The 22,893-nt window shown below is 44.9% G+C and overlaps 8 protein-coding genes across 8 annotated transcripts; 4 read left to right on the plus strand and 4 right to left on the minus strand.

Moving 5' to 3' along the window:
• Positions 1-501: 501 nt before the first annotated feature.
• On the minus strand, positions 502-2,004 carry BO94DRAFT_558240 (arrestin family protein; the record flags this gene model as incomplete). The annotated part of the gene is made up of 6 exons (XM_025613994.1): positions 502-518; positions 676-859; positions 911-1,318; positions 1,370-1,691; positions 1,748-1,891; positions 1,940-2,004. 6 exons carry the CDS (start codon positions 2,002-2,004, stop codon positions 502-504), a joined length of 1,140 nt encoding a protein of 379 aa, XP_025465431.1.
• A 176-nt stretch (positions 2,005-2,180) lies between these two features.
• On the minus strand, positions 2,181-3,279 carry BO94DRAFT_625957 (class I glutamine amidotransferase-like protein). Its single transcript, XM_025617320.1, has 2 exons — positions 2,470-3,279; positions 2,181-2,398 (listed from the first exon to the last, which is right to left on the minus strand). Exons 1-2 carry the CDS (start codon positions 3,062-3,064, stop codon positions 2,274-2,276), a joined length of 720 nt encoding a protein of 239 aa, XP_025465432.1. The 5' UTR covers positions 3,065-3,279; the 3' UTR covers positions 2,181-2,273.
• Positions 3,280-3,725: 446 nt separating this feature from the next.
• On the minus strand, positions 3,726-5,028 carry BO94DRAFT_520795 (catalase family peroxidase; the record flags this gene model as incomplete). The annotated part of the gene is made up of 2 exons (XM_025610129.1): positions 4,612-5,028; positions 3,726-4,555 (listed from the first exon to the last, which is right to left on the minus strand). Exons 1-2 carry the CDS (start codon positions 4,706-4,708, stop codon positions 3,726-3,728), a joined length of 927 nt encoding a protein of 308 aa, XP_025465433.1. The 5' UTR covers positions 4,709-5,028.
• Positions 5,029-7,889: 2,861 nt separating this feature from the next.
• On the minus strand, positions 7,890-10,868 carry BO94DRAFT_602190 (Zn(II)2Cys6 transcription factor; the record flags this gene model as incomplete). Its single annotated transcript, XM_025616412.1, has 3 exons — positions 7,890-10,081; positions 10,142-10,548; positions 10,698-10,868. The coding sequence occupies 3 exons, from the start codon at positions 10,866-10,868 to the stop codon at positions 8,047-8,049; spliced, it is 2,613 nt and encodes an 870-aa protein (XP_025465434.1). The 3' UTR covers positions 7,890-8,046.
• A 502-nt stretch (positions 10,869-11,370) lies between these two features.
• Positions 11,371-12,401, plus strand: BO94DRAFT_548130 (uncharacterized protein; the record flags this gene model as incomplete). The annotated part of the gene is made up of 2 exons (XM_025613379.1): positions 11,371-11,405; positions 11,642-12,401. 2 exons carry the CDS (start codon positions 11,371-11,373, stop codon positions 12,399-12,401), a joined length of 795 nt encoding a protein of 264 aa, XP_025465435.1.
• A 450-nt stretch (positions 12,402-12,851) lies between these two features.
• BO94DRAFT_602192 (uncharacterized protein) lies at positions 12,852-13,274 on the plus strand (the record flags this gene model as incomplete). The annotated part of the gene is made up of 2 exons (XM_025616413.1): positions 12,852-12,959; positions 13,017-13,274. The coding sequence occupies 2 exons, from the start codon at positions 12,852-12,854 to the stop codon at positions 13,272-13,274; spliced, it is 366 nt and encodes a 121-aa protein (XP_025465436.1).
• Positions 13,275-13,361: 87 nt separating this feature from the next.
• BO94DRAFT_587578 (uncharacterized protein) lies at positions 13,362-13,753 on the plus strand (the record flags this gene model as incomplete). The annotated part of the gene is made up of 3 exons (XM_025615835.1): positions 13,362-13,505; positions 13,554-13,606; positions 13,678-13,753. The coding sequence occupies 3 exons, from the start codon at positions 13,362-13,364 to the stop codon at positions 13,751-13,753; spliced, it is 273 nt and encodes a 90-aa protein (XP_025465437.1).
• Positions 13,754-15,601: 1,848 nt separating this feature from the next.
• Positions 15,602-16,722, plus strand: BO94DRAFT_537020 (NAD(P)-binding protein). The gene is made up of 5 exons (XM_025612174.1): positions 15,602-15,723; positions 15,770-16,253; positions 16,317-16,367; positions 16,425-16,510; positions 16,561-16,722. The coding sequence occupies exons 1-4, from the start codon at positions 15,675-15,677 to the stop codon at positions 16,471-16,473; spliced, it is 633 nt and encodes a 210-aa protein (XP_025465438.1). The 5' UTR covers positions 15,602-15,674; the 3' UTR covers positions 16,474-16,510; positions 16,561-16,722.
• The last annotated feature ends 6,171 nt before the right edge of the window (positions 16,723-22,893 follow it).

Genomic DNA, 22,893 nt, shown 5'->3' on the forward strand with positions numbered 1-22,893 from the left:
TCCCAGGCGGTAGAATAAGAATCTGGTTGTTTTCTTTGCTTCTTTTTTTTCTTTTTCTTAATTTGGCGTATAGATGAAGCTTCTGGGATCTATTTCCAAGCCCTGCAAGAGTGTAATGCTATTAAGAAAGCGGGGTTCTACACTGTTAACATATGTTGGGATCCCCGATGGGCTCCCACGCCGGTAGGCAACGTAGGGTCACGTGACGCTCCTCCCTACACCGCTAGTTAGTCCATATAGATGGCCTACGAGGCCCCTAGCTACATCATCATCCATCTCATTCTACACGGTTGAATCGCCTTAGTAGCCACTCCAACAACATATATACTGTCACTGATGAGATTCTTCTCTTGCCCATTGTTCAGGAAATTCATGATTTTTGCTCCGTATTAGATAAAAATAAAATAAAAAAATAAAAAAGGAAAGAAAAGGAAGGAAAAGAATATGAACGCAATAGTAATCCACCATAACCATCAAGCTTTTCAACAAAATATCAGACACTCACAAACCATAACCACCTAACCAAATCCAAAGCAAAATATCACTACTCATCATGAAAGTACACCGGACTGGAACATCCCGACCCCACGGCAGTCCAATAACTCGGAACCTTGACTAAACTCCCACCACACTCCAAATAATCCGGCGGTTGCTGATCCCCATCCCCATCCTCACGACAACCCAATCCATCAGGTACATCATCCGGCATACGGTCCAAAACATGATCATTATAATTCGGAAGCGAAAGATCCAGCGTCTCATCCACCATTCGCAAAGCTTTGATAAGTGATGATGCATACCCGTCCCCCAGCTCCTGGGGTAACGGGAAATAAATGAATATCGGCCATGTTAAGTTAATCTTTCCATCATCAGCATTGTCATCAAACCGGGAAAGAGAACAAATGCATACCGAAGACTCATGTCCATCAGGATTCACCAATCGGATCTGAATCTCCAGCTCGTGATCAACACGCAGGAAACTATTCGCTGTACTTTGCACGCATTTTCTCAATCCTTTCGGGAGCCGAAGTAGACGGTTGAGATGGTGCCAGTAGCCTTCGTCGTCGGATGTTGTTTCAAGTTCATCACAAGATGGAACGTTGAAGTCGTCCTGTATGATGATGCGCGATCGGGTGCTGAGAGATGGTTGAATGGCTTTGTGTGTTTCAATGACCTGGGTGTGGATACTTGCTATCTTGAGACCTTTACGGAGGGGCACGAAGTGGAAGGTGAGAGGGATGGTGCCGTTGAATGTATATGTCGTGGAGGGTGATTGGGCGCGGTAGATGATTTTATCGGGCCAGATGTTTTGAAGGATCTTTGTATGATGTCAGAGATGTTTGGTTGGGATTGTATAGGGGATGCTTACTTTTGGTTCAGGGAATAGCAGTGATCTGTGGATTCTGCATACGGTGATATGCTTCGCAGTGTCGAAGGTACTGTCTTTGAGGGTGCGGATTTGCGCTTTCAGGTTGTATCTGATGGAGCAGTCGTTTAGGCCTTGAACGGAGTCTGATGTCTTGCTTGAAAGGCAGAAGTGGAATGGGAATTCGTGATTACCGGGTGGGAGGGTAGTGGATGTAGATGTCTTTGAGCATTGGAGAAAGTTCCATGTTTGACGCATGAAAAGTCGTTCCCAGAGGGTTGATTTCTGGTGATGGGTTTCGAAGTATGAGAAATGGGGATTCCATCTATAGTTCAGAGAATAGTTAGGAGGCTTCTTGTGGTATGTATGGGAAATCCGTACTTGAGGTAGCGCCACCCCTCAAAGTGGAGTTTCAGATCTTTGATGCAGAGGGGCTGGTTGAGACATAATATGACCTTGCTTGTTAGATGGCAGTACCCGGTTGGTATGTCGTCTCCTGGGAGCCATATCACATTGGTGTCGAGTCTTTACTGGTTAGTATAAATGCCAGCTGCATTGGTGGAATCGTGGTACCTGATATCGAAGTATGTCGGGGCATTCTGTGATGGTGATGCTGGTCGGAAGAGACTGGATATCATTGTGAGGGATGTGCAGTAGCCTGCGGAGGGAATGACGAGAGACGGCGGTCTGAGGTATATGCACTTTATATTCATGAATGAGGGGGTTGCCTGGTAATTACCCTTTTGGTCGCTGCCGCCGCAAGAGCGGGACGATTTCCTAAGTCGGACATTCCGGTCAGGATTTGAAGGATTTCGTCAGATAGCATATTTGATTCTTGCATCAGACCATATTAAACAGCTGATTGAGACATCGATTGACAAACTGATGATGATAGAACAAAAAATGATTACAATTTCTCAAAAACCTCCACCACCGCTCTGGCCGTCGAACTCGCACTCGCCGGATTCTGTCCCGTTACCAACCGCCCATCAACAACATGATAATCATCCCAGATACCAGGGGCTCTCACATCTAAACCAAATCTCATTAGTATCACAACCCACAGTAACCAAAAACCTAACCAAAACAAGGATTGAACTTACACTCCGCCCCCAACCTCCCCGCCAACTCCTCCACCAACTCCGCCTTCCACCCCTCCAACTCTCCCGCAATCCCCATGGTATGTTCCGCCTCGGTCGTAAACCCCGTAATCTTCCTCCCCTTAATCACCGGCTCATTCGTCTCCAGATCCAGTACATTAGCGAAAATGGCCGGCCCATGACACACAGACGCCACAACGCCCCCGTTAGCCCAGACCTGGGCGGCGATGTTCTGCAGACCAGTGGCGGTTGGATAATCAATCAAAGCTGCGTGGCCGGCAGAGGCATAGAAGACTCCGTACTGGGAGGGATCTAGCTCAGAGGCTTTAGTCATGTTGTCGAGCTTTCTGCGGAAGTCACTGTTGGGATTGTTCCAGATTTCGAGGTCTTCACCGTTCAGGAAATCGGGTTGCTGGGAGAGCCAGTCGGGGGTGTAGGTGCCTGTTTCGGAGGCTAGGTCGACGGTGAAGCCTGCGGCGGTGAGGACGAGGTATGGGTGCAGGGCTTCGGTGATGAAGAGGCCGGTGGTTTCTTTGCCTGAGAAGAGGGTCGCCTGGGCGGAGGTTATGGCGATGAGGGCGCGGCGGGGGAGGGACATTTTGGTTGTTGATTGGTTGGGGTGGTGCTGGGTTTGCAGGGGTTTGAAATGATTTAAGATAGGATTGGATGTTTGGATGGTTGTGTTATGTTGGGATGAGATGGATTTTTGGATGGGATCTCAACACATATTTATAGGAGTGGGATGTCTTCTATACTCTATGATGACACGGAATGCTCGTCATCCCTCCGGGAAAACGGAGTTGGCGGTGCTCGTCTAGACTGTTCGATGCAGTGGTAAGCAGAGCATAGATTGCATGCAATCTAGTTCGTGAGGATGCGGACCCGGTCACGGAATGCCGGAGCTGGCGTGCACCGTTGCTGGAGTTGCTCCTATTGGTTGGAGATTCGGAGCTCCTCGTATTAACTGCCGTCCCGGAGTGACTCCAATTGGTCTGAGCCGCCCCGCAGATCCCTTATCGGCTTATCCGGCCTGCCGCGGCTGTCAGCTCCGGTGCTCCATCTTGCAGTTCTACTCAGCAGCTAGATGAAATTCACGATCTCGTTGAGTAATTCATATGGATATGTGCATAAAATCAAAGTTTCTGCATCGGAGGATAATGACTACAAGGAAGCCGAGTGATTCCACACGATAGCATTACACAATATTTATGAAATTACGGTTCCTAAGACATAGAGCTCATCAACATGAATAGCTATAGTCAAGCAGCCCGCCTCTCCCTCCCACTAATCAAATACACTCCCGCACGAGTTTCAATCAACTGATCTTCTGATGGCTCAATCCCCTTGACCCTGGGCACCGGATCAAAAATAATTCTCTTCTGCTCAGCAGCATTATCCTCCATAATCGACTCCAACAGAACCCTCCCCAGCTTGACCAGAATCCGATCATCAGGCCAATGCACAGTACAATCATCCGTGACATCACCATCCTCCGCCAACTGAGCGACAAGATCAAAAGCCACGGGGCCGGTGCTCAGACGCGCAGATAGCTCATCATACAGGTATGTATCACTCTTCGCCTTGATCTGCTCATCATCCAGATACGACGCCCCAGCAACCGGAATAATGCGGTACCGAATGAAGGTCTCGCTCCCATCGTTGGCAATGAATTTGAAGGCATTGACCCCGAAGTACTTCTCTGTGCTGAAGCTCGCCGGGAAGGGTTTCTCGGCCTGAATGAAGGCTTGGGCTGCGGGGTGGGTAGAGAGGAAGGATTCAATGGTACCAGATGCGAGGGCACGGAAGAATGCCAGTACTTCCGGGCCATCTTTGGCTGGGAAGAAAGGGGTTGAGTGGGAGATGATGTCTGTGTGGACATGACGAGGGGACTCTTCCAATATGAATCTCAGGGCCAGGCCACGGGGATTGCCATTGGGATCTGTATCTGGCAGGTTGGGGATTCCGGTGCTGCTGGAGAAGCGGGCAAGGATGGGTGTGGAGGACTGGTGAAAGTGCGGCGCTGCAGATAGCAATGCGGCCTCGGGGGTGGGTTGGAATGTTCCTTGGAGGAGGATTCCTTTTGCGTGGGCTACAGAGGGGTGTTGGAATGAATAAGAGGTGATTAGTTTGGGAGGGTTAACTTACCAGGCCTCTGGCCTGGGTGGGCACCAAAAATTCCATGGAGGACATCAACCAGTCCTTGGCTGGTTTCAACAACCGCTGAATCAGTCGGAAGAGGCATCTTGAGGTAATTATTTGCAGATGAGTGCTAGTGACTGGAATTATGGAGGGAAGCTGGATAAGAATCGCTAGGACTATAAGAAAAGGTAGAAGAAGAGTCCATCTGATGAGGAAGGTGTTGTGTCCTGTCAGATCTAGAACAGACCGCGCGGGGTAATCACCATCAAGCTACTGGATGTAACACGTCTGCGTAGGTGGCTGAGACAGACAAAGAGGAATACAAACAAAGGGTCAGGTGACCAGCGCAGCATCCAAGTGAAGCTGAAAACGTCGATTGAAACTCAACATATTGACAAAACTAGTTGCTCGCAGACGACGAAGTAATGGAACCAATTTATTTTCCTGGCTACGGGTGGCTCGAAGATGGTATTTGTCTGGACAGCCGGTTGGTCGGTAGGCGAGCGCGTCACGTGCCTTGTCACGTTGGCCACCGTGTTATTGTCCTTTTCATCCCGCGTAGGCAGAAGCCTCCTAGCTAGTCATACCAATATCACTCATTTTCTTCGGCTTCGTGTCCTAACAGTATTCGATGAATTGATCTACCCTGTTGGGCTCAGCGTGATATCAAAGCCCCTCTCGAGATCACGATGGCTTGGCATGGCTAAGATGGCACCCGCTGTTCTGACACCCGCACGCTATCTGGCCAATAGTAACAGGTCGACTCGTATAGGTGCAACCTCTGCGGGGCATCAAATGCGACCGGTGAGTGCTACCTTGGAGGGCTGAACGGTGTCAGATTATGACGCAATTGCCGTTCCGGATTGGCAGTCTGGAACCTCTTGAAACCGAACCATTAATTTAGACACAATTGGGGCGATAAGCCATGGTACTAAGTAGGAGTAATCCAAGATCTGCAACTGTCTCCCGGCGGCGGCCGGGCTGAAGCTGGTGCCTGATCCATTCGCGAAGAAACTCCGAGACTCCGGATTCCCGCATCTCCACGACTCCGTGATTCCGAGAGCACAGTCATTCATGACAAATAACCTTGAGTTTGATAATACACAGGAACTAGTATTTATTGCTACTTTGGGATTGTCATGAGAAAGATCACACCCCTTTCATAGAGTACTATGACCCTTGATCAATCCGACCAGGCAGGCGTACTATATTTACCGGTAGACATCCAAGAATGAGCAAGCCCCCGGTTACCTAGTACATTCACCTTTCTATACAACTATTCATCATGGCCTTCCTCTATCTCAATCCCCCCTCATCCGAAGGCAGACTCTTCCAGTCCCTCAAAGTCGGCCGAAAAAACCTCCATGACCGCATCGTCTTCCCTCCTCTAACCCGTTATTGATCTTCCAACGACCATACCCCCGCCCCCATCATGTAGAAGCACTATTCCGATCGAGGCGCTAAATAAATCTCACATATATCATCATTTCAAAGCCCTGTTTGGAAACGTCTACCTTAATATCTTATCTGCCGGAGACAAAAGCATGACGTAGACTTACAGGACTCAAAAACTATCTAGAATAAGATCAGAATCGATCTACAGCCCTGCATAGAAGGCACGTGTTTTCCTTAAGGGCCACATACTAGTAGAAGGCAAAATAAACTAATTCCTAACTCAATCCATAACACTAACATAAAAGCTAACACCAGCCCATTCACACCAAACACCCCATTCCTCCACCCCCGAAAAACCAGTTCCACAGCAGATCTCCCACGACCTCCTTACCCCCATCAGAAAACGACCTCACCCCCACGCCAAAACCGCAATCCCATCAGCTATAACGCCATACGTCTCCTTCCACATATCAAAGACCGCAATGAAAGCCATTTGAGCCGAGTAAACAGCGATCCTCGCTCTTTCCATCAATAGCATGATTTGCACCCTATTTAGCCCCAACAGCCTGCCAATAATGTCCACAAGAGGCCTAAAATAATATACAGCCACGTCAATAGCTGCAGATGCCAAGAGCTTCAGATCTTCACTTATTAGGTCCCACGCTCTGTCGAAGTCGTCTTTTGGGCCGTCGTCTTCGTCTTCGTCGAGTAGTCGAGCTTCTTCTGCGAGTTCTTCTGCGATTTGATTCGCAGGGAGGGTAGTCGCTTCGGGGACTCGTTGTGTGCGTTGTCTTGGCCCGTTCATGTTGGAGAAATCAGGCATAGTTGCGCTGATTATTATAGAAAACAGGTTAGTATTTGATCAAGTGAACGGTTCTTATGATTCCAGCAGAAAAGAAATTCATATAAACGAACCGGAGTGGCATGTTCATCAGGGTGACTTGGCTGAAGACTCTTGCTGCACAGACTGTAACGATGACTCGAATGTTGTACAAGTACTCTGGGACTAGAATATGTTTGCTTTTCGCATCTCACAAAGTGCAGCAGAAGTGTAGAGTAGTTGAGGAAAGAAAACCAGCTCAAAGCGGGGTCAGGCTTAGGATCTCAGTTCCGACGGGGGTCAGAAAATGCTGTCACAGATCAGAAACTCAAATCGCCCCGCATCGAATGTGTTGCCTATGATGACTCAATTTCAATGGTCATCGGACATCGCAGATCTCACTGCATTTTCTCTGGGCGCTGGAAACCATCGTTTGGAGTCCAGTGAGCATCAGAACAACTACACTGAAGACTGGATCGGAAATAGTGCTAGATGAAAAGATAGCCATTTATCCAGGCCAACAGGTCACAGAATGCGAGGATTTAATATATTAGCAGTCATCCCGAGTGGAATACGCTCTAGAATGATTTGATTTTGTTTTTCGCTTGTGGAAACCGCAGCCAAGTATCACCAGCGAGAATGCGACTTGCATGGTGAGATTTCGCTCTTTGAATACCGACTATTTGGAAAAAGACTTGTTCATGAAGTGGCATGTCTCGGAGGAGGCGACCAGTACATCACCTCGCCCCATGATCACTAAATTGGCAGCCGCATTAGCTCGCCAGTTGGGCAATCCCGGGGCATTACGATCCCCAGAGCCGATGAAATTTACCCAAGACCCTGATAGCCGGTTGGGATTGGAGTAGTCATCGGACTGCCTGGGCTTGTCTGGAGTACAGGGTGTTGAACGCATGGTTGATATCGCTCATGTGGTACGCGCCCTCGTATTGGCCTGAGGGCGCATAGGTCCAATAATAGATTTCATGCTGCGGATGGCATCACCGATAGGCCCCGACCGAGGCGGCGGCAATGAATGCTCTTGAAGTTTTAGACAGACGACACATAATGCGATCGGTTGCGCTGCATGGCGCTCTCATATGTATCGATATACACGGTATGCGACTGCACGGAGGCATGCAAAAAGCCCCCACGCGAATGAGAACGGCTCCTGTGTTTTTTCGGATTGGCTACTGGGCCAGTCAAAGAGGTATTGACATGTATTGCCTTCAAGATGCCGGTAATCCATTTCCTGAAGCCCATAGAGCATCAAAGTAACTCCACTGATCAATCGACAAGGCTACCTGGAAGATGTCTTGCATTTGCTCTGAAGATATTGCATCAAAGTCGAAAGTCTCGCTAGACATAAAACCGTCAATGCCAGACCCCAGTTCGTCGGGTACCAGGGGTTGAATATCATTGGGCATGTGGACGCCAGCCGTTGCTTGACGGCGCCGTAGCAGGTCAATTGCAGCAACAAGAGAGCGCATAGTGTTAGCAGCCTTGGTTCCAATGACGAAACTCTCGCCAAATATCTCAAACACGGCTATCGATGTATCAATAGCTTGTTTGGCTGCCGTAATACACGCAGCATGTGGATATGCGAGCACAAATCCGACAAGGGTTATGGCTGCGCTCCATTGCCATTGGAATGCCTCATGCCAGCCAGCTAGTACAGATGTGGTGGTAAGAGCTTGATGCGTGATATTGGTTAAAGCGATGCCATGGAGAGCGCTTTTCTCTGCAAGATAAACCGCGGTCGGAGCAGAAACAGAACTGTACGAGATCAATGGACGAAAGAGGCAAAAGCATATGTAATGGTATGTCAGTTCCAAGTGGAAGCGTTGGCGTTGTACCCATGCAGGTGCGAATAGCTCTATTTCCAGTTTAGATCCGTCTGTAGAAAAGGCTGATCCGTCATTCTCCCGGTTCAGTTTGAGAGCATCCGGAATCTCGGAGACCCATTGTTGCAAAGACTGTACGAAGGGGTGTAAGGATTCTGCAAGTGACTCTAGGACCAGTTGATTATCCCACGCAGACTGACCATCATGCAGCGCTAATCCCTTGCCGTAGAATGTTGTCTGGGCTGATCGCGCAACGAGAAATAACTTTGTATTATGGAGATTGAAGCTCAGCCAGGTCACTGTGTCTCCCAGGGGCGAATAATCCGATCCTGCCCCCATCGCACTCAGGAGCTGGTCGTCTGGTAACGCCGGGCTGCTCTCGGTATGATAGAACTGAAGTGGGCGGCCGAGCTTCAATCCAATCTTTGTATCCAGAATGACGAGCGCCCACCACAGGCGCCGCCGGAGTTCCCGCTCTGGCTGTGGCAACGTGTCGGGCGGGTCATGATGAAGACCGAGGGCGCAAGCCGCTCGAGCAGCCTGACCAGCCACATTGTCTGACATATTATGAAAGGCAGCGGAGCAGAGATAGATGGCAGACAGCAGGAGGGCTTGTACGGTGGCCAGGGTAGGGCTCTCGAGTTCATATGCAAGAAGCGTTCGACAGCGCTGGAAATACCATTGTCCTGCCATGCTGGCATCGACTGGACCCATTTCCTTTTGCTTTGCAGGCGGTAGCATTGACATGCCAAGCTGCATGCTAACAGCCACCACGATGTCAGCAAGCGCTGATGGCTGCCGCGTGTTACCCGATGCGATCCACAACGATCGATAATGCTGTCTGAATTCGGCTTCGTTCAAGATCGGGGCGAGGGCTGTGTGATACGAGCTCCAGTACAGGTCGAGAAAGTACTCTTCTTGAGTTAGACTCAAAAACTTCTGCGGTGATGCTATGGTGGTTGATGCCTGGGTATTGTCACCGGGCTGTAATTTAGAGTTCCCAGGGGGGTCTCCAAGAAGTGCTCTTGTGGAGCCATAAAGGGACATTTGCTCTGCTGAGTGGTTCTGATGGAGGTTGATGCTCAGGAACCTCGCCATACGATCAATAAAGTAGAATAGCGACGAGGGTCCGTACCATGCCTGGTTGGCAGGGTTAGCGGCGACCACATTAATACCGCCCCACGATTTATGAGGCTGAGTATTTGGTATAGATTGCTGTGGTTGTTCTTGAACTGGACCCAGATGACCCCCTTCGCGACCCTCAAGCATGGTAGCGGGTGTAGACCTTGGTTCAAAAGCGGACGGACCTGGCGATGAGCTGGCTGTGGAGACAATGGGTGTATTTAGCGCCAGACGATCTTTATGAAGAGACAATTCCGCTTCAAGTTCCTTTACTCGCTGCCTCAATCGGTCAACCTCTCTGGATCAACCAGGTATCAGCCAGGCACTAATATGAGTCATATGGTCGTCAGACTCGTACCTCAGTGCTTGTGGGAAGGTCTTCAGCTCATCTTCTCCGCCTGGGTCACAGGGATCGCTCCTTTGAAGACATGGTTTACAAGGTCGCTCACTGTCGCATTTGATTCTGCGGATGCGGCACCGTTCGCAGGCGCGCGAAACCTGGGTGCGAACGCGTTTATACGGAGGATGGCTCTCCGATGTCCTGCCGCCGCCCTCATCAGATAGAGGAGCGTTTGTATGCATGCCGATGCAGCGCCCAGCTACTAGGATAGGCGCTGTGATGACGTTAGGACCTGCCGGAGATGAGTCGACGAGGTGAAATTGCTTATCGCGCAAGGGAGGCCCACGTGCTGCGGTCACCTGACCTGCGGGGAATCCCGGGGATAGCCGGGATTCCCAAGCCGGAGCGGTGTTTTTCGCCGAACACTAACACATGCCAACCCGTCAAATGGGAGGGAATAAAAAATGGAGAAGTGAAGAGCTGTACGGCAGCATAGGCCTGCTGACCAAGTGTGATGGTGTAAGTCATTCCACTAAGGGTTTATGGAACGAAAAGAACCCTCCGGGAAGCATACCTGCAGCCCTCTACTACTTCTCAGCTGACTGCTGATGGATATAGTGTCTTTCCAGCATAGGAGTAGCAAGGAATAGGGAAACTTCTTAGAAGAGCAACACTGATCAGCGCCGAAGAAGGTCCCTAGCTTCGAACATCTAACCCTATATTCAACCTTTCCCGGCACACTCATGTTTTAGTAAAACACTGATGGCTGGCGCACATTCCGATCCAGAGCCCCGGGAGCATTGAATATGACATTCTCCTCCTTGGTAAAATCTGCCTCCCTGGACATGATCACAGTGATGCTATATATCATATCACTCCTGTATAGAATGTCATGGTGAATCAGTGTGTTCCATAAAGGGAAGCCCGTGCTCAAGAACATTGGGAAACAATATTAGAATATTTGTATTATACTCAGCCATAGTCTTTTGATATGATAGTCTGTTTACCCGCTCAAGGATTCACGTCGCTACAGGTTACAAGTGTTAGTCTAGCACTGCCAGTCGGTGGTGACAGGTTACCCAGTCACTACTGACAACACGGGAGGCCAGACTAACTGCACAGTGGAGAAACAGGTGCCAGGCTGGTGTACCGGATGCTTTCACGGGCAAGAAAGACCTCCTCGGGCCTTTGATCTGCTTCTCACCACCATCCAGGTTCAGTGCCCAAAATACCCCTATAACAGAGTCATGGCTGACCTCAATCCGCAAGGCTGGGCGGAGAGGTGACTATGACCGCATAGGCATTCCCCCATAGACATCCATGCAGTAATCTAGGTGTTGCTATCGTAGGAAGTGAAGGCGAAAAAGGCGGTGAAGGGGCATAGGCAGTGAACCTACACAAAAGGCTATGGGACAGGGTCCCATGTGTAGCATACCTTTCACTATCAGCATAATTTTTATAATTCCCACACCGGTCTCTGACCTCATCTTATTGCTCATTATGCGCTCACCTTGTTAGCTTACTACATTATCTGCAGCATCACCCACCGCAAGTTCCTATCATCCCCAACCCACCCCAGATCACCACAAGTACGCGAAATCGCCAATACAGTGCCTTTGATATCACTCATCTTGGTCACTCGGTTCAGTTCAACTTGAATACGATTTTGGAGCAGTACAATGTGCTGCTTCGAACTACTCCAATCAACAACAATCCTATGCCACTATCCTCTCCAAGGCCAAACAACTCGGGGATGGGCTTAAGACGCCGTATCATTATATATCTTGAGAGACTTGTTCAATGTTCTCTTCAAAGCATCTTTAATCAACCGAGAAAAAGCGACAGACTCGAAGGGTACACTATCTTGGACTTCGAAGAAGGCGAACTTGCTCAAGTAATCGAGGATTATAAACCAGATACTTCATTTTATGACACGGTTGCAAACCTACTGAACCGACCGAACCGCCTTCCAGGAGAGATAAAGCCATCTTATACATGGTCTACTGCACTGAACATCCTGGGTCCAGGCAGGAAGTTTGAGTTCAAGCAGGTATTATCCCAACTGAACTGGTATATGAAGCAGCATCAAGCAAAGTACGGCTTTCTTCTTACCGACCGCGAGCTTGTTGCTGTTAAACGCCTTGACGGACAGGGCAAGTTAGAACTGTCTGGTTCAATACCCTGGGATATCCATGGAAGTGAAGATCAACCACGGCTCACAGTATTACTCGCTTTATGGTACTTGGGGATGTTGGCGGCAAATGACCAGGACTGGTAATTGACGAACTGATTGACTCAGTGTTTGTAATGATTCCCCCAGGGCTATAGCTCTTTTCATTTATTTCTTTTACCTGCCCATGCTTTCTCTGTGGGAAACGGGGTGTATCTTCTTCTTGGCGAGATTTTTTGCATGCCGTAGAAGCTTGAGCGGCATTTTTCACTGTATGATGAAATCAACACGGATAGCCAATCTCATACTTGATTGATAGAGCATTGGCATTTTGTTGCGAACGTAATGTGAAGATAGTGAATATGGCCATATTTTGCAGTTTGTGCGATGATGAGAATTTAGTTCAGAGTCCAAAAAATATGATGATGTTAGGATATATTCATGGAATACCCGTGACTGTGAATCATCCAGATTAGGTATAGCGTAGAATGTAGTGTGGTTACTTGCCTCAATACAACATTCATCTTTTCTCTGCATTGATTCAAGGCTGCAGCCATGATGAATATTCCACTCTCTGAGATAATCTTTGTTTGCCAGCTCAGGAAGTCATCTACCTCCAGTATCCTTCGGACTATCTGGCACGAAAAAGACTGTATCCTGAAAGTCGTAAGTATCTTGAGAGTGCCTTTGAAATCATTACTAACCACCAGAATTTAATCCTAGTACCATGCAACTAAACCTTCACCTGCCGATCCTCCCAACCGCGAAATCAATCCCTTTAAATGTGAAAGTACTGCCTTCGTACGACTACAAGAGTTCGGCTTATGCGCCCGAGGCTCCATTCCGGATTTCTACGGTATCATCGAAAATATCAAGCCAGTTCCACCGTATATGAAAGATTTCCTGGAAGATGCCTTGCCTCCTAATGCTGTTTTGATGGAGTATATACCAGATATGCAGTTTATCACTCCATCTTTATAATCAAGGGAGCGGGTTGGCAAACTGCAGCAAATTCTACGCGAAATCTATCAAGCAGGAGTCTTTCATAGTGATCTGTTTCCGCGCAACATGATGGTCCAGACAACATCGGACCGAGTTCTAGGGTTTGATTTTGATTGTGCCCAAACATTACTCGCTCACGAAAGAAAACAGATTCACGTGGACTGGGTGGAGATTGAGATGCATTTAGTGGATGATTTTACTAAGGGCCTCGTAATTCTACCTGCATGGTATTCGGTTCTTGATGTACTAATCGTATAGGCGGAAGATGCCAAGATCGGGAGAATCGATGCTACATGGACCTACTATTACCAGTATGTCGCATCCAGAGTCGTATAGAGTATTGGGCTAACCGTGCGACATGATCCAAGAACCGAATTCGTAGGCAGAAAGCGGACTTATGCGAAGGAAATTTTCAATATCTGACGAACAATTTTGTGGCCAGTGGCGAGCAGACTTAATCCGTCATGCCAATGTTACTGTAATCGTATGGCTTCGCAATTGGAATATGCTCGTTTCAGAGTACCCTTTTTATTCATTAAATGTAAATGACCATATGTAATGAGTAGGAATCATAGGCATGCGGAAGCCTGGATATAAAATGTCCTACTAGAGCAAATTAAACGAGGTAACAGGTGTGTCGGTTAGCTGATCAAATTAATTATCGATAATTTTCCTGCTCAATTTTTTCATACTGTGGAGTCGGTGGGCCAACACAATAACAACCCCACTGTGACGATTGAAAGAGTCTGGCAAATCACCAGACACTGTTCAGAGCACTAAAAGGAGACAACGATGAGCTTATCTCGTTATTGACACACCGCTCTCTGGTTGGAAATGCAATAGAATATTCTAACAGATGTCAAGGTCAGGAGAGTAGAGAGCTCAAAATAGGCTATTGTCTTTAGTATGCACCCCCCCCCTCCCCCAGAAAAGAAGGAGAAGGAATGATCCTACCCGCCATGTCAAATAAAAGGAAGGTACACCATTTCTCCCGAGCATCCAGCTGTATTTGTCGAGAATATTAACTAGTTGAGGTACTTCCCAACCTACTCACTCACTCTCATAGGTATGTACCATCAGCACATTTAACCGTAAGGGTATACACAACGGCTCCAACCAATAAAAATGGCAGGTTATATAAAGAGCTGCTCTCTGCTCTCCAGAGAATGTTGGCATGAGCTGCAGTCACCTTTCACAGCAATCATCATTGAACTCATTCACACATATTCTATCTTTTATCTACCTGGAATTACACCACACAATCCCATCAAACACTTCAGCAACATGAGCAACGACGAACAGATACCTAGCATCGGAGGCCATGTTGCTGCTCCCATGAACAAAGCTTCTTTTTTGCCCTTTACAACCAACATAGCTGCCATCCAAGTCCAACCTCTTGTTGGACTGACGGTTCTTACAATATCTTCCCCACACGGAGCTATTGTGGCCAATGTTGCTCCCCTACCGCCTCTTGTAGGAATGCCAACCATCGAGCTACAGCGTATAGATCGGCAAATGGCGGACTTCCTCAGACTTTATCACGAACACATGGTTCAGTTTAGAACTGACACTACGGTGGCAGTGTTCGCTGCAAGACTCTTTGAGCAGCCAGTATTGCAACACCATCTGGAGCAGATCGAATCGGCTTTCAGAAGCGTGGGGATCCCTCGACCATACCTCCTGCGCCTGTATGATACCGACTGTTCTACCGATGCATCTAATGCAATGTACTTGACTCATAAACAGGGAGAGGGCACTAAGTTCATCCTCAGTGGTAGCCCGGTCGAGTTCCCCCCTTGGCCTGCTCGTTGAGGTGAATGGTATTCAGATACTTCATGAACTTGTTTCTGTTTGACATTCAATTCCATTGGAATTCCACGTTATGTGCCCACGATGAGAGATAAATATCTTCAATGCAATTGCTGCCTTCTGGAATTACCCATCATTTTTAGGGACTACTGTGTAAGAATGATGACTAGCCACTGCTGTTTTCATTAGCCCTGCATATGCATTCTCGGATGTCGCATTGCCCCTCGCCTGGGAAAAGGATAGCCTCCGAGGTAGCTAATCCGAGGCTAGTCTTCCATAGCTCCCTCCAATTGTAGTGCTCGATACAGGGGTCTGTTCCATGTTTCCTTTGACTGGCATGCTCTGTCATCATCAGCGACCTATTTCAAAGCACCCGTGTAAGAGCCCTACTCCGGTCGGATCCTCACATAAGCATTAATAATTGTCAACAACCCTCTCTGAAGCCCACAACACTGCGATACATGGATAACATTTATACAGCACTACAAACAAGAAGACATCTCTCCATTCCCAGCCCATTCAATTCCTCAATTATCGACTCAATCACAACGCCGTCCTTCTCCCACCACCATGACTCTTTCCAACCCCACTGTCGTCCTCATTACCGGCGCCAGCCGAGGCAAGTCCCCCTAGATCCTCATCAATATTCTAACTAACAGACCAAGGAATCGGACGAACCCTAGTCGAAACCTTTCTCCTCCGACCAAACCACATTGTCATCGGCACCGTGCGCAACACAGCCGCCGACTACGTCAAAGATGTCGAATCCCTGCCCAAGGTCGATGGCTCACGTCTACAGCTCATCAAAATCGAAAGCAGCAACTCCACCGACCCAGCAACAGCTATCAATGACCTCGTGGACATAGACCACATCGACGTGGTGATAGCCAACGCGGGCGGAGCCGGCGAGAAAGGCATCATCCTCTTGGACGTGGTGAGCCCCGAGGTCGTAACGGAGGTATTTACCGTGAATGCGCTCGGTCCGTTGGCCTTGTACCAGGCCGTGAAGCCTTTGTTGGAGAAGTCCTCTTCCCCTAAGTGGGTGTCTGTTACCAGTGCTGCGGGGTCGATTGGTCGACTTGAGCTTCATAAGGCGTATATTGCCCCGGCGTATGGGATTGCGAAGGCGGGGTTGAATTGGATTACGACGTAAGATATCTTTGGCTTGGTCTATTTGGGTGGGGGAGGGTTGGTTAACTGGTGGATGTGTAGTGCTATTCACAGTGCCAATAAGGAGTTTATTGCGTTTGCCGTGCATCCTGGGTAAGACACCCAATGTATTATTAGGAAGAAAGCTGATGAATAGGCTTGTGCAAACAGAGAGCGGCAACAAGAGTGCCCGCGCGATGGGCCTTCCTCAGGCTCCTAACTCTCAGCGCCAGTGTGTGGATGGCATTCTGGGATTGGTATGTGATGCTTCACTGTCTCCCGGGGGGGTGCTGATTAACGGCTATAGATTGTTAATGCGACTCGGGAGAAGACCTCGGGGAAGTTCTTCAACGTGATTGATGGAACGGAGATCCCGTGGTAGAGGGACACTTACCCGGTCACCTGCTGGAGTCCCTGATAGATGGTAATGCGCCCAATTATATTGTTCACCTTCCGCACAGAGCACAACAATGGCAGATGTATATAGTATCTTCCGCAAATGCTTCTCCTTGTCGGAGTTAGGATTTAGGCACTGGAGATCCTGCAATAGATAAATAAATATCAATTTCTGGTGTAAAAGAAGGTTGTTGGATGAACTTCAGCAAAGGATTCCTTGGAAAAAAATTATTTTTCTTTTTTCGGTGCGGTAGACGAGAAATATATTACCGGAAATGTTCGACTCCTACCTGGCTATGGATTACATCAAATAGTGATTATACCAGTAAATTAGATGCACCACGGGGATTGTTCTTCTTCAACATTCATCACACATCTCTGATAGAATATCTTGATCAGAGTGCGATCGTGTATGGTTGTAGCGTTGAACCGAGCGATGAAAGACCCATCCATGGTGAGGGTGGAGAATGGCGGCGGCTGTTGCCGTCGGAGCCACTCAAGCGGGTGGAGTCCACCCACTCCGTACCGGCGTTACTATCCTTATCAAAGTCACCTGATCCAAGGCTCCCCGCGATCTCAACATCTCCGAACCTTGTACCATCAACCACTTCTAGATATATCACGATTTGTGTCCGAAATAATCTGACGCGAGAATCGCCCAACGAGCCACGACATCCTGCACAGAACCACGACATGGCTGAAGATGAAATCAAAGACATGCATGTTGCTATTGTTGGTAGGTCGCCACGGACCCTCATTGACCTTGCCCCACTCATCCTAGAGCATCTCCAGGCGCTGGGATTGCAGGCCTTGCTCTCGCAATAGGACTACACAACAAGGGCATTCCATTCACAGTATATGAAGCAGCGTCGGAGTATTCTACAGCGGGGTAAATTTCTCCCCCACTTTTGTTCATTTTCGATCGCCTTCTCCATCAAGCTCGTATAAAGCGCATTTAAACCAGGGGCCAGGTTCTCGAGGAAGGTTAAAGTGTCCGGTAGATCGACATTTTTCAACTCATCGCACGTCAATCCAATCCACAAAAAGGTGCCGCCGGCCTTTTCCGCCAGTAAATCGCGGACTCTTTCCTTTAATTCATCGTGATACCCTTTACTCATGCCGAGATCACTGACCTTGTGCTAGATAAATCTTTCAATGTCGCTTTTCCTTTCCTCGACGAACGTAGCAATATCTCGGGAGGGGAGTCAAGTCAAGGCAAGTCATATTCTATTAGCCTAATGGAGCCTGCTATATGTCATACTAGTTATATAGATACTTCCTGTTAAATCAAGAATACAAAGCTAGAATACTGTATTCTAATATTCTAAATCTTGTAATAAAACAATATTAAAGCTGTATATATATAGAAAGAAGTTAATAATATAGTAAAACATAACTAAACAAGTATTTTTAATATATAACTAATAATTAGTTATCTGTAACTTTATTCTCTATTTTTACTTTTTATTTCTCATTTTAATCTATATATTACTATACTAGTGTCAAACCCTAGGGTCGCTTCTCCCTGTTCCTGTTAGCTTAGCTCCCGTTCCAATGCGTACCTTGTGAACTGAATCAAAGGTAGTCAGGTTATTGACTATCTAAAGATGACTTGATCCGAACAAGAGAAGAGAAGTAAGGCCAGATAGTGCCGCGCAGCTATCCGTAAGTAAGTGCGGACGAGTGTTGTCGCTAAGCTTTACCAAAACATATGGTTACTTAAAGACAGTATTATTGAGCACGAAGAACAGAACTAACTAAGTATATGAAGGAGTGTCCTTATATATCCGTCCCTCATATACCATTCTGTATACCATCCTGTATACTACAGGCATATACCATATACCTGACCATATATCCTTTCATATACCCGCAGTCACGTGACTTGTGACACGTAGCGGCTCAGTTCGGGTCCTTCCTGATAAGAGTTGCATCTCTCTGAGTATAGTTCTTCTGCTTAACGTAACCGCCTTACTAGTCTCTTTAGCTAGCAGGGTCCGTAACACCACCTCCCTTCCTTTAAGGTTCTTGTCCCTAAGAACATAAAGGTAAGTGCCCCCCTGTGCGCGTTGGCTGGGTTCTTTAGTTCTCTTTCTCCCCAAGATAGATCATCATGCCTAAACGCGACAAGTACGCTGATAATAAACATTTGGCTGATAGGATCGAAAATTCCGGTCGTCCCGTTGACACTCCTTGTGCCTTCTGCTTTTCTCGGGGCAAGGTCTGCATTATGAGTTCATCTGCTTAAAGCAAGAAATGTTCGGCTTGTGCCTTGCGTGGTTGTAAATACGAAAAACAGTTCCATAATGATCGAGAGTAAGATAAGCTTAAGTAAAATGAGTAAAAAGTTGTGACTGATCTTGCAGCGGCCTAACAGCAATTTCTGCAATATTCTGAAAAGATGAATTAAGTAATGGTAAAGATTATCTGCTTGTAAAAGCATCAACAGTTTCTAAAGGATTGTAATGGTTGGATATTAAATCATGACTCGAATGTGTTGGAATAACTGGACAATGAGGATCCTCCAAGCGCTGAGGACCTCCGAGAGCTAGAGCATCTAGCTAATGAATATAACACTGCTTAACTTACTGCTGCATCAGACACCCCTAGTCTAACTTAATTAATTAGTTCTCCTTCTTTCTGGGCAAACTTTGACCTGTTTGTTGATGATACTGCTCCACAAGTTGATGATAATCTATCAAATTCTTGATAAGTTTCTATATATTTTTTAAGATATCATATTCTATCTATTTTACCAAATACTTTAATCTGCTGCTAATCTTCTTGTGGTCTAGGATCTTTTTAACTTTATATTTTTCTTTTATATTATTATCAATCTCCACATTTTCTGTAATTCTAGTGTTCTTTAATACAGGTTTTAATAATGAGATATAAAATACTGGATAAATTTTGCTCATCGATTTTGACAACCTTAACTTGTAGTTAACCAGTCTCTTCTTATCTTTGATAACAAATAGTCCTAGTTTATGATGATCAAGCTTCTAATTTAATTATTTTATTTTAATATTTTTGTGAAGTAGAAATATTTTTTCCCTCTTTTTAGATCAGGTTTTCTTTTATATCTGTAATCATAGTATATCTTACTATATAAGTTCATGAACTTAATATCTTAAGATAACTGTAAATATATGTTTTCTATAAATATAACAATATTCTTAGTTATATCAGTAACTTGTTATCTCTTTAATAATATTTCTAGAAATCTCAGGTAGTATCCGTAATTAGTATAGAATAGTAAGATTCTAATGGTTAAGTGACTGGCATTATTATATAAGAACTGTATTATTAGTAATAGATTTATCTAATTATTTTACTAATAATTTATATAGTGTCTTAGATATTGCTTAATTATTTAGTTAACTCTTTCTGTTTACCCATTTATCTGCAGATAATAAGCTATTATTATTTATTCTTTTATTTTTATAAGATCTGCAAGTAATTGTCAAACCCTAGGATCGCTTCTCCCTGTTCCTGTTAGCTTAGCTCCCGTTCCAATACGTACCTTATGAACTGAATCAAAGGTAGTCAGGTTGTTGATTATCTAAAGATGACTTGATCTGAACAGAAGAAGAGAAGTAAGGCCAGATAGTGCCGCGCAGCTATCTGTAAGTGAGTGCAGATAAGTGTTGTCACTAAGCTTTACCAAAACGTAGATTACTTAAAGATAATGTAAATTAAGCACGAAGAACAGAACTAGCTAAGTATATGAAAGAGTGTTCTTATATCCTATCCTTCATATACTATTTTATATACTATTCAGGGTAGATTGAGGGTTGATCTAATCACGTTCCTGGATTCCGTATACTATATTGTATATCCTTGATGGTAGATCTGATGGTAGATAGTCACGTGATACAGTGTTGCCTCGGGTATTATCCTAACCGGGATCTTACTTAATAAGAGTTACTGGCTGCCTGAGTCCTTCCTGGTCATTACCTTTCTGTCTGATGAGTCTGCTTCTGCTAGTAACCTAGCTAGCAGGAGTCTATAACATCACTTTCTCTTCTTCAAGGTTTCTTATTCTTAAGAAATATAAAGATACATATTCTTCCTGTGTCGGTTAAGTTTTCTCAATTTCTTTTTTTCTATGATGGTCTATCATATCTTATTGTTATACTAATCACGATTAAATAAAGAAATATATTTATTAATCTAATAAGATTTATGATAATAGTTTCATCATTAAAAGTTCCTGCGAACATTGTTTCCTGAGAGGCATTTCTTGTATTATGGATTTAAAGAGCCGAAATTATGCTGTCTGTACTTATCATGGCTGAAAATGTGAAAAATGATTTTACAGTAATAGGGAGTGGAATGATTTAAAACACAATTAATCAGATATACAAAACAAACTTGCTGAGGCCCTTGCTAAACAGGCCCGTATTACTGCCAAAGTAGCTCATTTGTTCAAACAATAGCAGTTTCTAAAAGATCATGGCGAGCGGATATTGGATCATGACTTGACTGTGTTGGAGCAGCTGGATAAAGAGGATTTCCTAAGCACTGAGGATCTCCGAGAGCTAGAGCATCTGGCTGATAAACATAACACTGCTTAACTTGCCGCTGCATCAGACGCCCCTAGTCTGACTCAGTTGGTTGGTTTCCCTTTATTCTAGGCGAACTTCGATCTGTCTGTCAGTGGTACTGCTCCACAAGCTGATGACAGCTTATCAAATTCTTGATAGGTTCTCATGTGTTTTCTGAGATATTATATTCTGCCTATTTTACTAGATACTGCAATCTGTTATTAATCTTTCTATAGTTTAGGATCTTTTTAACTTTATATTTTTCCTCTATGTTATCATTAATCTCCATATTTTCTGCAATTCTAGCGTTCTTTAGTGCGGGTTCCAACAATAAGATATAAAATACTAGGTAAATTTTGCTCATTGATTTTGGCAATCTCAACTTATAGTTAACCGGTCTCTTCTTGTTTTTAATAATAAATAGTCCTAGTTTATAATGGTCAAGCTTCTGACTTGATTATTTTATCTTAATATTTCTGTAGAGTAGAAACATCTTCTTTCCTCTTTTAAGATCAGGTTCTCTTCTATATCTGTGATCATAATATATCTTGTTATATAAGTTTATAAACTCAATATCTCAGAATAATTGTAGATATATGTTTTCTATAAATGTGATAATATTTTTAACTATGTCAGTAACTTACTATCTTCTTAATAATGTTTTCAGAAATCTTAGATAATATCTATAATTAGTGTAGAACAGTAAGACTCTAATGATTGAATGACTAGTATTATTATATGAGAACTGTATTATTAGTAATAGATTTGCTTAATTATTTTATTAATAGTTTATATAATGTCTTAAATATTACTTAATTATCTGATTAATCCTCTTTATTTGCTTATTTGTCTGCGGGTGGTAAGCTGTTATTATTTATTTTTTTATTTTTATAAGATCTGCAAGTAATCTTTAGAACTTCAAGATAAATAACTTGTCTTAATCTGATATAATGTATTTTAATATCTTATAGTATGTAACAATATTTTCTAGAAATAGTTTTACTATCTGTATTACTGTTATTATTATCTTACTTAATATAAGATAGATATATTTAGTAAGATGATCGGTGATGACTGTGATAGCATCAAACTCTTTCAATTTTAGTAATGGACTAATAAAGTTAATTATTATCTATTTTTATGGTTATTATGATACTTTCTATACTTGTATTTATCCGTAGGGTTAGTGTCTTACAGACTTGTCTCTAATATAAGTCTTGTATTGTTTAATATAATCATATACTTTCTGTCTGAGGTTCAGAATGTAGTAATTCCTTGCAATTAGTTCAGTTATCTTTTCTATTCTTAAGTAACCCTTAAGCAGTCCATCATGATGCCTAGCCATAATCTCTGTCCTCATTGCGGTTAGTACAAAGATTAATCCGTGAAAGTGTGTTAGTCTATCTTTATTAATAATGATCTTGTCTAGTAAGCTCTTGCTTATTTTCTAGAGTATTTTATCATTTTTTATGCCTTCAGCTAATCACTTAATTAGATTATTACCTATTTTCAACGTTGCTGCTAGATTGGTCTTGTTATAAGTGATCGACCTATCCGTGTTCCGCTTCAGAATGGCTGATTTGATAGTCTTTTTATCTAATTCATAGTCTGGCCTGCGGCTTAGTACATCTGCGTGTTTATTCTCTACTTTTTTACAGTATATGATTTTGAAGTTATATTATGACAGAATCTTAGCC

Source organism: Aspergillus sclerotioniger, assembly GCF_003184525.1.
Source record: "Aspergillus sclerotioniger CBS 115572 chromosome Unknown BO94scaffold_21, whole genome shotgun sequence".
In the NCBI taxonomy this organism is placed as follows: Eukaryota; Fungi; Ascomycota; class Eurotiomycetes; order Eurotiales; family Aspergillaceae; genus Aspergillus; species Aspergillus sclerotioniger.

Coding starts and splice junctions, on each gene's coding strand:
- BO94DRAFT_625957 (XM_025617320.1), bottom strand. CDS start 3,064: ATGTCCCTCCCCCGCCGCGCCCTCATCGCCATAACCTCCGCCCAGGCG. Junction 2,399..2,469: donor GGGGAGGTTGGGGGCGGAGT/GTAAGTTCAATC, acceptor GATTTGGTTTAG/ATGTGAGAGCCCCTGGTATC.
- BO94DRAFT_537020 (XM_025612174.1), top strand. CDS start 15,675: ATGACTCTTTCCAACCCCACTGTCGTCCTCATTACCGGCGCCAGCCGA. Junction 15,724..15,769: donor CATTACCGGCGCCAGCCGAG/GCAAGTCCCCCT, acceptor TAACAGACCAAG/GAATCGGACGAACCCTAGTC. Junction 16,254..16,316: donor GGGTTGAATTGGATTACGAC/GTAAGATATCTT, acceptor GTGGATGTGTAG/TGCTATTCACAGTGCCAATA.